This window comes from Physeter macrocephalus, chromosome 19, assembly GCF_002837175.3.
Source record: "Physeter macrocephalus isolate SW-GA chromosome 19, ASM283717v5, whole genome shotgun sequence".
Lineage (NCBI taxonomy): Eukaryota > Metazoa > Chordata > Mammalia > Artiodactyla > Physeteridae > Physeter > Physeter macrocephalus.
In genome coordinates this window covers 11,771,864-11,786,900 of record NC_041232.1, presented here as the reverse complement: position 1 = coordinate 11,786,900, position 15,037 = coordinate 11,771,864, and the positions used below count along the sequence as shown (strand labels likewise).

Genomic DNA, 15,037 nt, shown 5'->3' with positions numbered 1-15,037 from the left:
CCCGCGTCCCCTGCATCGGCAGGCGGATTCTCAACCGCTGCGCCACCAGGGAAGCCCTCCCCATGCATTTTTTGCACACATTGGAAGTGAGCCTTGAAGCAGCTGCCCCAGAGAAGCCCCTCTGTAGCCTTTAGGCCCTCGGAGACCCTGTGCCAACTTTCATTCTAAAGTGAGCACACTAAGTGGGCATCCGTGGGAACAGCGCGAGCAAACCTTCTCTAAGAAATTCCCAGAAATGCTCCCCATCCAACTCAAGGCAGAGATTCCATGGCAAGGTTTGGGGGAACCCAGACATTTCCTGGAACCTGTCTCAGTGAACGTGCCACACAGAGATGGGCCAGGGGTCAGTAATTCCAAGAGCTCGCTATGTCCCAGACTCTGTTGTAGACCTTCCCTCGCTCATCTAATCGTCCCAACGAGTCTGTGATATCCCATTCTACAGAAGGGGAAACTGAGGCCCAGAGAGATGAAGTAACTTGCCAGTAAGTGGTAGAGCCCAAATGTGAGCCAGACTCCAGAGTCTGTTTTCTCAGCCATGTGACACGAAACCAAGTTCTCTCACCCTGACTCAGAGACTGAGGCAGGAGGCTGTTATCTGAGGAAAAAAATCTCCCCAGGACGAGTCTGGGAAAGAGGGTTAGGGTGTTTGGCTCCCTTCTCTTTCCTTTGCCACAGAAGAGCAAACACATGCCTCGTACCTGCCCTGGCTGGGAGGCAATGTTCAAAGGCAGGATGAGATAATTTGGGGAGATTTTCCTAGTTGCTGTTCCTCACACTGTTCCCTGCCCTTTCCTGTCTGTGTATCTTTGTCACACTGTTTCCCCTGCCTGTCCATACTGTCTATTCCCAATTCACATCTTCCCTTTGAAGACAGGTTCAAAGGTCACTGTCTTCATGAGGCTTTTTCTGATCGACCGCAAGCAAATACATAACCACTCCTTCTTTGAATTCCCAGGGGACTGTGTTTATCTTTTTTTTTTTTTTTTTTCCTGAGGACACATTTCCTGTCTTGCTTCCTAGTTGTGGGGTTCCACTCTTATCTCTTCCACCAGACTGTGAGCTTCTGACCCAGTCCTGTGACCCCAGGATTGAGGATGAAACTCAGTGCAAATGGGTACTCAGTAAGCACTGAATGGAGGAGTTGAGCCAATTAAGGAGTCGGTCTACTAGTTCTCTGGTCTCTTCAGAGGGGTGCCTGGTGTCCTTAGAAACAGTAGTTCTTAAAAATAGAACTACCATATGACCCAGCAATCCCACTACTGGGCTTATATCCAGAGAAAACCATAATTCAAAAAAACAAGAGAAGCCACTGCAATGAGAAGCCCACGCACTGCAAAGAAGAGTAGCCCCCGCTCGCCACAACTAGAGAAAGCCCGCGCGCAGCAACGAAGACCCAGTGCAGCCAAAAATAAATAAATAAATTTATTTTTAAAAAAACCCACATGCACCCCAATGTTCATAGCAGCACTACTTACAATAGCCAGGACATGGAAGCAACCTAAACGTCCATCGACAGAGGAATGGATAAAGAAGATGTGGTACATATATACAATGGATATTACTCAGCCGTAAAAAGGAATGAAATTGGGTAATTTGTAGAGATGTGGATGGACCTAGAAAGAGTCATACAGAGTGAAGTAAGTCAGAAAGAGAAAAGCAAATATCGTATAATAATGCATAAATGTGGAATCTAGAAAAATGGTATAGATGATCTTATTTGCAAAGCAGAAATAGAGACTCAGATGTAGAGAACAAATGTAGGGATACCAAGGGGGAAAGGGGTGGGGTGGGAGGAATTGGGAGACTGGGATTGACACATATACATTATTGATACTATGTATAAAATAGACAGCTGCTGGGAATATACTGTATAGAACTACCTAATGCACTGTGGTAACATAAATGGGAGGGAAGTCCAAAAGGGAGGGGATGTCCGTATGCGTATGGTTGATTCATTTTGTTGTGCAGTGGAGGCTAACACGACATTGTAAAGCAACCATACTCCAATAAAAATTAATTAAAAAAAGAAAAAAAGGAAAAGAAAAAGAAACAGTAGTTCTAACACCAAATGTGCCCCCAGAGACAAGGCTGGAGCAGGGATGGCAAATACATGACATGGGTACCACTACTGCCTATCTAGCACCCATGGCAGGCATCACCAATCGATCCTAGCACTCCTTTCCACTAAGCTAAAATGTAACTTCAGAATCCTTGTCAAGAGTGCTCCAGGAAGTCATTTCCATTCAAGCAGAGCCAGCACATGAACTGAAATCTGTTTGTCATTTATCTTGCAAATGATCGGAATGAGGCCCAGAGAGGGGAAGTGGCTTCACGATGGTCAACCAGCTGGTTAGTGATCCTGGAATTTCTGAGTCAGAGGCCAGAGCTGAGCCCACCAGGCAGATCTGTGGGGTCACCTGGAGTTGAGCCAGCCTTCTGAGCCCTCTGTGCCCTAGAGGTGGGCCAAAGCCTTTGACCTGGACCCTGGAGCTGGCTCAGGTTTGGGAGGCCTGCATTGAGGGCTTCATGAGTGGATACATTTGCCTGCTCTGGCCACTCCTCTCTGTCCCAAGCAACAAGGGGGTTCAGAACCCCAGAAACGCAGGAAGTCACAACCTAGGCTGGCCTCCCTGTCCTCTCCCTCTCCTCCATGCCCCTGGCAGGCCCCAGGCATGTCACATTCTCTGATGGTGGTTTCAGGTCCTCTGATTGGCCTCAGGTGCTCTCTAGACACCTGGTACTTACCCCATGGCCCCTTGGGGAGCCTCTGGAGGCTCAGGCCTCAGTCATTTGGGTCCAAGTGGGTGAGGAGGGGGCAGAAGTGAGAGTGGCATGTCATGGGGAGAAGGAAGTTGAATAGCACATGGGCCCCCCCTCCCCTGTTCCTTAGGCCTGCTCCTGTCACCTGCCCCTATTCAGTTCCCACTCATCCTGTACCTGAACCCCTGACCCCCACAGTCCGGGGTCAGCCAGGTCTGCACCCCCAACCCCTCTGCAGAGCCTGAGGGCTGAGAACATCACGGCAAGCTCCAGGGAGACAGGGTGCCCCATGGGTCCAGCAAAAGCCACAAACCATCAACAGCTGCTGTGGCGTCGCTCGCTTCCCCTTTCCTCGCTCCAGCGCCCCCCCGCCCCCCCCCACCGCTGCCTGAACAAGCTGCTGAGCTTCTATGGGCCTCAGTTTCCCCTCTGTCAAATGGGACCTCTCACCCCTGACCCTGTCCACTCCTAGGGGTTCAACGGTACTAAAGTCCCCCTAGAGCGATATTTTGAGGGGTGGCTGTCATTTAGGGCCCAGGTTTATCCAGAGGCCTGGGGGGTCCGTGTCACCCTCCCCCACCCTCCTGGTCTCCCTGCTCTGTCGGTGCAGGGTGGAGCCCAGGCAAGGGAAGGGAGGGGAGGGGAGGGCTGTCGGTTGGTTCCCACAGCCTGACCGGGGCAGACACGTAGACAGGAGTGTGTGGTTTGACCTCCCATGGAGCAGGGCAGGAAGTGCTTCAGGTCTGGGGGGCGGGGGGATGGGGCAGTTTGGTTTGACCTTGCAGTGGGTGAGGCGCTGGGGGAGCCCAGCGAGAGGAGAGGCAGGGTGACAGCCAAGGCACTCCAGCCAGGACAGGAAAAGGGGGAGGGTGGGCAGGCTAGGGGCCCCGTGAGGACATGGTGAGGGTGAGACTTTTCATGTTGTGCCTTTTGGGACTTTGTTACTTTTGAAGCATTTAAAAGTAATACCCAGGAAAGAGCCGGAGAAACAAAATGTGGATTCTTTAGAACACAAATGTAAAATCACTGCAGGAAATAAAAAGAAGAAGGAAAACACCCAAACACACCCACCACATCAAAGCCCACCTCCCCACCTGTTCTCCATATCCAGATTGAACCTGTGACAACAGAGTCACGCCAGCCTGCCAGCCTGGCTCCAGCTCCCAACCCCGCTGGCTACCATCCCATGCAGAGTAAAAGCCGAATTCCTCAGCACAGCCTTCGGGGCCCTGCAGGACTGGCCCCATTTCATCTTTGACCTCTTCTCCCACCCCACATCCCCTGTAGCCTCTCCAGCCACACGCCTCCTCGAACATACCAGGCCTGCTCCTGCCTCAGGGCCTTTGCACAAGCTGTTCCCCCCTGTCTGCAATGCTCTCCCCCCAGTTCTCTGCGTGGCTTGCTTCTCAACCTCCTTCAATCCTTTCTCAAATGTTATATTCTCAGTGAGGCCTTTTCTGACCTCTTTGTTTACAATTACATCCTTCCCACCACCCCCTACACCCCTTCCTTTCTTTATTTTATCTCTGTAATCATTACTACTCTCTACCATATTCTAGAATTTATTTATTTTGTTTATTGTTTGTCTCTCACTAGAATGTGAGCTCCAGGAGGGCAGGGATTGTCTGTTTTGCTCATGGTTTTGTATCTCCAAGGCTCCAAACAGTGCCTGGCACACAGTAGTTGCTGAACATAAAAAGATTAACTAATTAAAAAGCAGACAGACATAGGCTATAAAGAAGGTAAAAAGAAATAGCAAACTGGGGAAAGATGATAGTTAAAGGGTTAATACCCTTAATGTAGGAGAAGTGCTTGCAAATCAATAAGGAAGCAATAAAGAGCCCAAGAGAAGGAGAAGCAAAAGAAATAAATAAGTGATTGGTAAAAGAAGGAATCACTGGTGGCCAGTAAACAGGAAGAGGTTCTCAGGCTAAGAACCAGAGGTATGAAAACTCAAATGGCAGGACTTCCCTGCTGGTCCAGTGGTTAAGAATCCGCCTTCCAACGCAGGGGACGCGGGTTCGATCCCTGGTCGGGGAACTAAGGTCCCATACGCCGTGGGGCAACTGAGCCCCTGTGCCACAACTAGTGAGCCCATGTGCCGCAACTACGGAGCCCATGCGCTCTGGAGCCTGCGCACCACAACTAGAGAGAAGCCCACGCACCGCAACCAAAAGCCCATGCACCAAAACGAAAGATCCCACATGCTGCAACTAAGACCCGACGCAGCTAAAAATAAAATAAATAAATAAATAAATAAATAAATATTTAAATAAATAAATAAATAAATAAATAAATATTTAAAAAAAGAAACCTCAAATGGCATCTCGATGGCACTGATTAGGCTGGCAACATCGTACTTGTCTGATAGGGATGTACGGGCAGGGGCAGGGGTAAGCCCCCTCTCCCACTGCTAGGGGCAGATTTGAAAATGCAGGCACTCTGACATCTGCCCCCATGTTGGTCTTTGTTGCCAGCCCCACTTCATAGGTGCAAAAACAGGACCAGAGAGGGCAATGAGCTCCACTGGGGTCACACAGTGAGAGGAGACACAGAAGCTGGGCCCATACTCAGCCTCCGTGGGTCCATCTACTCCCTGGACTCCACAACACCTTGTGGAATCAGGGCCAGGTCTCTGGGACCCTGGCTGGAAACTTGGAGTGGGCAGCCAGGGGGGTGGGGTACCCCAGTACCGTGGCTGACTGGGGCTTTTTGGTTTTTTTGGGGGGGTACGCAGGCCTCTTACTGCCGTGGCCTCTCCCGTTGCGGAGCACAGGCTCCGGACGCGCAGGCTCAGCGGCCATGGCTCACGGGCCCAGCCGCTCCGCGGCACGTGGGATCCTCCCGGACCGGGGCACGAACCCGTGTCCCCTGCATCGGCAGGCGGACTCTCAACCACTGCGCCACCAGGGAAGCCCCAGAAGCATTATTAAATGCTTCAGAAATTATGGAAGGTTCAAGAGGTGGAGGAGAGAGATTGCACCAGGACTCTTTGTCTCACTGCCCAGGGAGGCTGGGTACAAAGAAGGCCAAGATCCGGTGTGGGCCCTCCTGCTCCCACCACACAGTGCCTGGAGGTCGGGGGACCCCCAGTTGTTGGGCCCAGAGGATGGGGAGCACATCTTACTCAGCAGTGAGTGACTGACACAGTGCCTCCCATCTGTGTCAAAGGACCACATGCATAGCCATGGCTGGGGACATTGCGCGGGGCAGGGATTGTTGGGGACTCTCTCCGTGGACCTGCCCAGGATGGATGCTCAGCTCTCTAGAGGGCACAGAGCTGAGTCCTGCAACCCCAAGACGGGGCTCCAAGTCAAGGAGAGCCAGAAGCAAAATCCAAGAGTCCAGGAGGGGCCAGAACCACAGGGGAGATGTTACCAGGCCACCTCCCGGTGTGCCTGGGTGAACAGCCCAGGGAGCATACAACCGGGCTTGAGCTCTGAAGGCCCACGTGCATGGTGTGTGTTTGTGGGGGGCACGAGGGGGCAGAGGCAAATGTGCCCTGGACAGGTGCATGGTTTCATTAGGATGCTGGCAGCTGAGCCAAGTTCTGAATCCCTCATGAAAAGGCCACCCAGAAATGCCGGTGAGACATTCTCATGAGAGAGGTACTGCTATGGCCGCCATTTAGAAATGAAGCACACAGCGCCCAAGGTCACACAGCTGCTCAGTCCCTCACCCCACAGCGCAGCATGGGCTCTGGAATGTCAGGCTTACGGCAGGGCAGTGCTGAGCACAGTGCCCGGGCATAGCGGGCCCTTAAAAAAATATAGATAGATAGATAGATAGATAGATAGATTCCATCCCAAAACCTTTTTCATTTAACACTGTATAGGTACATGTTTCCATGAGACAGCCTGCATGGCTAAGTGCCTTGTGGGTGTTTACCATTAAAGAAGGTACTTAGATGAGTATTTAGTATGGTTACATCACTTGCCACTTTTGATCTGCCTCCTGCCTTGGGCTCACACATGCCATTTGTTTACTAACCAGCATGTGAAACCTCATTTAATTTGCTTTAACTACCCTTGCTTTGAATGCTGAGAGTGGGAGCTCCCCTTGCATTCATTCTCTTTATACCCTTCATGATTTTCTGCCTTGGTCTGCAGTCTTTTGCCACCTTCATTTTCCCCAGGCTGAGAGGCTCACCCCTTTCTCTTGAGTTCCAAGCTTGACTGCCAAGAATCGCCAGAAGCCCTTCCCAAGGCACAAGCATGGTGATGACTGGATACAGCCTTTTGTACCTACAATAAATGTCGGGTTGAGAGGGTCAGAGAATTAGCTGGAAAAGCCCACACCCAGTCCAGGCATTCTCAGCGGTGACGCAAGCAGCATCAAAACCAGCAGTGGAAACTCCAGACTACCTGCTCAGGTGGAAAAGTGGAACCCACCATTTAAAAATGCATAATCAGCCCCAAATCTACCTGTGTCTTTAGTACAGAAATTCAGCAGCAGACATAACCTGCCTAATTTTATTAAGCTGGACTTCCCTGCTGGTCCAGTGGTTAAGAATCCGCCTTCCAACGCAGGGGACGCGGGTTCGATCCCTGGTCGGGGAACTAAGGTCCCATACGCCGTGGGGCAACTGAGCCCCTGTGCCACAACTAGTGAGCCCATGTGCCGCAACTACGGAGCCCATGCGCTCTGGAGCCTGCGCACCACAACTAGAGAGAAGCCCACGCACCGCAACCAAAAGCCCATGCACCAAAACGAAAGATCCCACATGCTGCAACTAAGACCCGACGCAGCTAAAAATAAAATAAATAAATAAATAAATAAATAAATAAATATTTAAAAAAAAAAACCTCAAATGGCATCTCGATGGCACTGATTAGGCTGGCAACATCGTACTTGTCTGATAGGGATGTACGGGCAGGGGCAGGGGTAAGCCCCCTCTCCCACTGCTAGGGGCAGATTTGAAAATGCAGGCACTCTGACATCTGCCCCCATGTTGGTCTTTGTTGCCAGCCCCACTTCATAGGTGCAAAAACAGGACCAGAGAGGGCAATGAGCTCCACTGGGGTCACACAGTGAGAGGAGACACAGAAGCTGGGCCCATACTCAGCCTCCGTGGGTCCATCTACTCCCTGGACTCCACAACACCTTGTGGAATCAGGGCCAGGTCTCTGGGACCCTGGCTGGAAACTTGGAGTGGGCAGCCAGGGGGGTGGGGTACCCCAGTACCGTGGCTGACTGGGGCTTTTTGGTTTTTTTGGGGGGGTACGCAGGCCTCTTACTGCCGTGGCCTCTCCCGTTGCGGAGCACAGGCTCCGGACGCGCAGGCTCAGCGGCCATGGCTCACGGGCCCAGCCGCTCCGCGGCACGTGGGATCCTCCCGGACCGGGGCACGAACCCGTGTCCCCTGCATCGGCAGGCGGACTCTCAACCACTGCGCCACCAGGGAAGCCCATGACTGGGGTTTTTGAATCAGAGTCCTAATAGCGTGACCTTGATCAAGTGCCAGCCTTTCAGAGCCTCAGTTTCCTCATCTGAAAAATGGGGATAATAGGACCTGCCACCTTGGGTTTCTGTGTGCATCAAGAGAGGCGATGCATGTAAAAGCCATGAGTTGGAGCCTGGGACATACTGAGCGCTCAGTAAACGGAAACAGGCCTGCAGCTGTCCCCCTCCCTCTCCCCTCCACCACGTGGGCTGGAAACTCTGAGTCTGTCCCACAGCTGTGTTCCAAAGTGCTGGATGCTGCCCTCTCAGGTGACGGGGCGGATCTTTCCCACCCCTCTGTGTCTGTCCCCCAGGCCCCGGCTGCCAGCTGGCTTCCCGCCCCGTCACAGGGGGAGTGGAAAAAAACCCTGGCCAGGGGGACACTCTGGCCTCACTGGCTGTGTGGCCTGGGGGCAAGTCAGTGCCCCTCTCTGGACCTCCGTCCTGAGATGAGGATGGGAGGTGAGAAGGATGACAAAGAATGATGTCAGAGTTCACCCCTCCCTTGCACACAGATCATGTGCAGTGATTTGAAATGCATTTGCACACGCATCAGCTCTGCTGAGCCAGCACGTGTGGACTGGGGTGATTTTAGCTCCGTTTGGCAGATGGGGAAACTGAGGCCAGAGAGGGGAAGCCATGCACCTCTCTCGGCAGGAGAGAGGGAGGGTGGAGAGAAGGGAGCAGGGGAGGGAGAGAGCTGATGAGAGGGAAAGAAAAAGGCAGGAGAGAAGGAACAAGAGACAGACAGACAGAGACAGGGAGACACAGTCTCAGGGAGAAAGAGAGAGACTGAAAGGGAGGCTGAGACCCAGAAAGCTGTAACAGGAAAGTCACAGACACACTGCTGTGGCTTGAATTGCGTTCACCCCAGAACTCATGTGTTGAAGTCCTAACGCCCCCCAAACCCCCAGACACTTTGGAGACAGGATCTCTGAAGAGGTGATCGAGTTATAAACAAGGTCATTATGTTGGGCCCTAATCAATATGGCTGGTGTCCTTATAAAGAGGAAATTTGGACACAGAGGTACAGAGGGTAGATGATATGAAGACACAGGGAGAAGGTGCCCATCTGTAAGCCAAAGGAGAGAGGCCTCACAAGAAATCCACCCTACCGACACCTTGATCTCAGACCACCAGCCTCCAGAGTGCGAGACACTACATTTCTGTTGTTTGGGCCCCCCGGTCTGTGGCACTTTGTTATGGCAGCCCAGGCACAATGACAGACATAAACACAGAGGCAGAGAGACCGTGAGAAGGGCCATGAGGGGCTCTGTGGGGTTTAGGCATCAGGGTGGAGGTGGGGGGCCTGGCTGCCTAGCTCCTCAGAGACTCCATCCCTTTCCCATCATAGGCTGCACCAGGGCCTCAGTTGCCTTGGCAACGGGACGCTTCAGTCTGGAGGAACCAGGGTCTGCCATCCCCATGCCTCCTTCCTCCTACTCCCCTCACTCAGCAGGAGACTCCACGTGTCCTGTGCCCACCCCCCCCACGCTGAACCAGGGGTATTTTTAGCTGGAGTTCCTTGGAGATGAGGGTTGGGTGGCCTCCACCCAGGCTTGTCTGGCTGAGGAGGGTCTGTTAGAGGGGCAGGGGTGAGACTGGGCAGGGTCTACATGGCCAGGGAGGGATGAGGGAGCCCCACCAGTGCCCCATGTCCCCTTTCCAGGCCAATGTCTGGTCTCAGAGAGGGTCAGAAATAGCTTCCAGAAAGAGGAGGGGGAGTGATACAGACTGGGTAGGGGGCACATGGCTGGGGAGAGCAGGGTGCTGGCAGGTCAGAGGAGGATATGTTTCATGATCAGCACCCCCAGGGAGAAATCTTTCTTCTCTCTAGAGCCCTCTTGAGCTCAAGCACACTCTATAGCTCTCCACTGCTGGCAGCACCAAGCCCAGGCCCCACCTCAGGCCCTGCAGTCTGGCTCTGTACTCCCAACATGGAAAAAAATCTCAGCCCCTGCCGTTCCACCTCTATCCCTGCACAGTCTCCAGAACCTGCTGGATTCATTCTCACCCCCGCCCCTTTGCACTTGCACTGCCCCTGCCTGGGATGCCCTTTTCTGTTCTCGCTGGCACCTCACACTCCAGGCCTCCCCACACCTCTAGCCCTTCTCTAAACATGCTGTGTCCTTTAAGCCCATTGAAGTTGTGCATACGGTTCCCTCTGTCTGGAACAGCCTTTCTCCAGGCCCGGCTACCTACCTCCTCGGTGGAGTCTGCCTTGACTACCCCGTTCCCTCTCAACCACTCCACCCCATCCCACCACCTTCCCCAGCACTTCCTTCTCTCTCCAGCAATTGTGTTCATTTACTCGTTTGCTGGCTGTGTGTCTGGCAGTTTGGACCCTGTTTGTCTTGTTGGTCTCTGTAAACATGCACCCACCGTACACATTTGGAGAACCGATACTGAGCAATTCCCAGCTTGCCCTAAAACAGTGGCTTTCAAAAGTTTCATCAGTGACTGAGAAATTCATTTCACCTGGCGACCCATTAAACACATGTAGAAATCATGCAAAAGGTTCACGGAACAATTCTTACTGTTACTATGTATGATGCATGCCAATATTTTCTTTTCTATTCTATTCTATTCCATTCCATTCCCAGAAAATTCTGGTTACAATCTTATGATTTCATAATCCACTAGTGGGTTTCAACAATACAGCCCCGGAGAGAAGCTTCTTGAATTCTTGCTGCAAAGGCCCCTGGGACTTGACCGCTTCTGCCCCCTCCCGCATCTACTCCAACTTGCTGTTCTACTCTTCTTGTCATTCTGGGGCCCTCCTGCCCTCTCTTTTCATAAGGGAGCCAGAGCCAGGTCGCAATTTACAGGGAGCCACAGTGAATACCTGTCTGTGATCCCCAGATGGGTAAGTCCCTCCCGCAATGCTTCCCCAAGATGCTTTCCCTGACCTCCTCAGGGCTCCTCTCTGTGAGCACTGGGACGGTCGGGCCATAGAGGAATGACCTGGAGGGGAAGGTGGCGAGGAGGGGAAGGGAGGACGAGGCAGGCAGGTGGTGGCTGCTGTAGTCCTTCCCATGGAAAATCACAGCTCCCCTGGCCCCCATACCAGCCCTCCTCCTGGATAACAATGGTAGTCCTGGCTGCCACTGCAGGACTATCGCGATGTAGGTGCTATGATCAGGCACACAGCTTCCATTTGACAGATGATGAAACTGAGGCTCAGTGAAGGGGAGGGACTTGCCCCAGATCTCACAGCTCATAAGTGGCTGCCAAGAGGGGATCTGAACCCAAGCTGTCAGACTCTCAAAGGTTCAGAAGGGCAGCCTAATTCAGGGTCTCTTCCCTTCCCCAGGCCTCAGTTTCTGTTGGTGAAAGGGGAGACCTGGATACGGTGACCCCAAAGGTTGTCTCCATGCCTGACCTTTGCTGAGGTCAGATCAGCACGGTCGCTCTCCTGGGCCATGCCAGAGGGATAAGAGCAGAGCTGACTTTTGGCGCCCGTTCCGCCTTTGGGGCACCACGACCCACACCCCACCTGCTCTCTTCCCTCTGGTCTATCTCAAGGTCAAGGTCTTTGCTCCTCCCTCTCTCCCACCACTTCAGGGCCTGGTCCTCTGCTGAGATCAACTGAACCTGGGCTCCAGGGTGGGGAGCTGACAGGCTCACTGGGTCCCTATCCCGGGGCCTGGATGCCTTAATCCAGGGACTTCCAAAGTTGGTATGAGCCGAGTTCCCTTCCTCAGTGAAATCCTGCTGGGAAAGCCAGTTCACAAAAGAGATTCCAAAAAGGGCTGCTCTGGTTAAAACAAGAGCAGAGAGGCTGGCTCTTGTGTGCCTGACTTCTTAACCACCACCCTCTCCTGCCACTATCTCGGGTCACCCCGGGAGTCCCTAAAGCCCAGCTTGAAAAGCACAGTATTAGCCCTAAGTGATGGTGATATTTAGATGTGGCCTATAGGGGAAATATTTTGGACAAGGGCCTAATGCTTGCCTGAGCCTCCACATGAGATGGGTATGGACTGGGGCAGGGGTGGAAACCCTCTAAAAATTCGAAGACAACACAGCACAGAATCCTGGAATTGGTGTGAATTCCAATCCCTGCTCTCCACCTGGGTGGCCCTCAGAAGGTGCCATACCTCTCCCGGCCTCAGCCTCCCCATCTGTAACAGGGGCATGGTGGAATTTTGGGGTGTGTGTGTGTGTGTGTGTGTGTAATAAATGAGGTGGTGTAGATCAACAGTTTAGTAAATAAGAAACACGGACTGTACACCATTATAGTTGCTGCTATGGACCCATCACTGTGAATCGTGTGATCTGGGAAATGTTACTAATTCTCCCGATGCTTCAGTTTCCTCATCTGTAAATTGGGGATGATGATGCTTCCTACCTCACAGGGTCCTTCCGCCTGGAGATAAATGAGCGTTAAGGTTCTTAGTTAACGCTTGGCACAAAGTGAATACCTAATAGATGCTAGATATTACTTGTGATTATTATAATTACTGTAATTCTTTGCTCCTAGCCCCAGTGGGCAGCCACCCCTGCGCCCAGGGCCCGGCTTACCCCGGCGGGATGGAGGCGCGTGCGCTCACGCTGGTGGCGCGCTGGGGCCCGGGCCGGTTGAGGTTGTTCTGCCCCGGGGTGGGCGCGCCGCTGGGGGCGCTCGGGCTCCGCGGGGACGCGCCGGGGGGCTGCGCGGGCTCGGCGGGGCCGGCGGCGGGCGCGGCCCAGAGCGCGGCGCCTGCGAAGGTGGCGCTGGGGCGCACGGCGAGCGTGCCGGCTGGTCCTCCGGGCGGCGGCTGGGGCGGCGGGGGCGCGGGGGGCGCCTTGCGGCGCTGCGAAGCCAAGATGGCGTTGGAAGCGGCGCGCGTGCTGTTGACCAGCAGGCACTGCTGGCACGAGCAGGGCTGGCCCGAGCTGGCGCCCACGGGCCACGACTGCGACTTGGGGATGGAGCCGACGGTGAGCGGGTAGGCGAGGTCCAGGCGGCGGCGCAGGCGGCGGCGCCGGCGCGTCTGGCGGTTCATCTGCGACATGCTGTTGAAGTAGATGAGGTAGCAGAAGCCGAGCGACGAGAGGTCGAGCCACGGGTGCTGCTTCTCGTAGGCGTTCTGGATGGTGATGCAGATGTCCATGTCGTAGGCCGTCCACGCGCCGCCGTCGTTCTCCCACTCCCACACGATGCCCTTGCCCGGCGCCGACGACGGGTCGTAGAAGTTCCGCCGCACCGGCCGCATGGTGCCTGTCTCACAAGGGGGACGGGAGTCAGGACCGGAGGGCCGTTAACGTCCGCGGCCAGGGGGATCGGGACAGGCCGGAGGGGCGGGGGACAACCCCGGGGTGAGCACGGGCTGGAGGGTCAGTACGGGCAGGGGCGAGCTGGAGGGTCAGCACATATGGGTTGGGGCGAGAGGAGCGCGGGCCCGGGGAGGGGGTCGTGGAAGGCAAGGAAGCCGGGTGTCAGGACGGGGATGCAAGTCAGCAAGGGGGGCAGGGGTCGCAAGCTGCCCCCACCACTCAAGGGTCAACACAGGCACCGAAGCAGTGGCCCGTCACAGGCCCTGGGGGAGGAGAAGGGAGAAGCGGGTGTGGGCTGTTTAGACAAGGAGGGGGTGGGAAGCAGAGTCAGAGCCTGGGCTGGGAGCCGCAGCAGAGGCCACGGCCGTGCCAACACTGATGGTCCTTCATTAGTTCACTCATTCAGTAATCCGTTCATCAGTCCAGCCATTCATTAATTACTTCAAGCACAAGTTCATTTATGCATTCCTTAATTCTTTCATTCGTGCATTCCTTTATTCATGCCTTGGTTTGTGCATTCGTGTATTCCTCAGTTCATTCATTCAATAATTCTCTCAGCTCATTCATCCATGCCTGCCATCATTCATACCTGCGCTTATTCTCCTTCAGCAACTTTATCCATGGTTTCAGTCATTCCTTCACTTACGAGCATCCTATATAAAAATGTGCACCCTTCCACATTCCTCCTTTCCCCTCTCTCCTTCCCTGTTCCATCTGGTATACTTTATATGTTACATATATATCTTGCTTTCTGTCTGTCTCCTCCCACTAGAATGTCACTGGCACAAGGCAAGGACTTCGTTTTATTCACTGCTGTATCCCCAGCACCTGCACACAGTAGGTGTTCACTAGATATTTGCTGAATGTGTGAATGAATTCATTAGTTCAGATATTGATCCATTCTGAGCTCGGTTATTTTATTCTTTCACGCCTTTTGCTATCCTTGCGTTGGTCCTTTCCTTCATCCACTTATTTATTCCTTTTTTCATGCATCTGTTTATTTGTTCCTTCTTTTAGCAAACATCCTGCCTGTCTGCTCTGTGGAGGGCTTCGTGCTGAGCCGTCATTCAAAATGAACATAACCACGTGACAACCCCAGCCAGGTGGGCAGTCATGCTCCCATTTTAAAAACAGGGGCCCTGAAGTTTGGCTCCCAGCCTCTGCTCCATGCTTCCCAATTCTAGATGCTTCCTGAGAGCAAGGCTCCATGGACACTGGGTTAAAAAGAGATGAACAAGGTCCAGGCTGCAAGACCTCTCAGTGCCTTTAGCCTGCTCTGTGCCTTGGGGCCAGTGGGGAGAGATTCTTTTGGTTCACGTGGCACACTGGCAGGAAGGCTGCACGCTTCACTGCTCCTCAACTGTGGGCAAGTCCCTTAAGTCTCCCTAAGTCTCGGTGGCCCCACCTCGAAAATGAAGGTGATGATAATCCATGAGCCACCCCTCCCCTCTCACACAGGGCTGGTGGGAGGATTTGGTGAGAAGAGCCACAGAGCACAGGGTCTGGGTGGGGCACCAGGGCTGGGAGGCAGACAGACCTCATTTCAAGCCCCAACTGCCCAACTTTCCAGCTGTGTGTC

At 53.6% G+C, this 15,037-nt stretch overlaps 1 protein-coding gene across 1 annotated transcript in view; it reads right to left on the bottom strand.

Annotated features, from left to right (window-relative positions):
- The window catches only part of LOC114484418 (E3 ubiquitin-protein ligase DTX1-like), a 20,560-nt gene extending 6,035 nt beyond the window's left edge, over nt 1–14,525 (bottom strand). The window contains exons 1-2 of the mRNA XM_028480541.1: nt 14,481–14,525; nt 12,724–13,406 (exon numbers count right to left, since the gene is read on the bottom strand). Of these exons, the coding sequence (XP_028336342.1) occupies nt 12,724–13,406; nt 14,481–14,525 (728 nt within the window). The remainder of the gene's footprint in view (nt 1–12,723; nt 13,407–14,480) is intronic.
- Between the last annotated feature and the right edge of the window lie 512 nt (nt 14,526–15,037).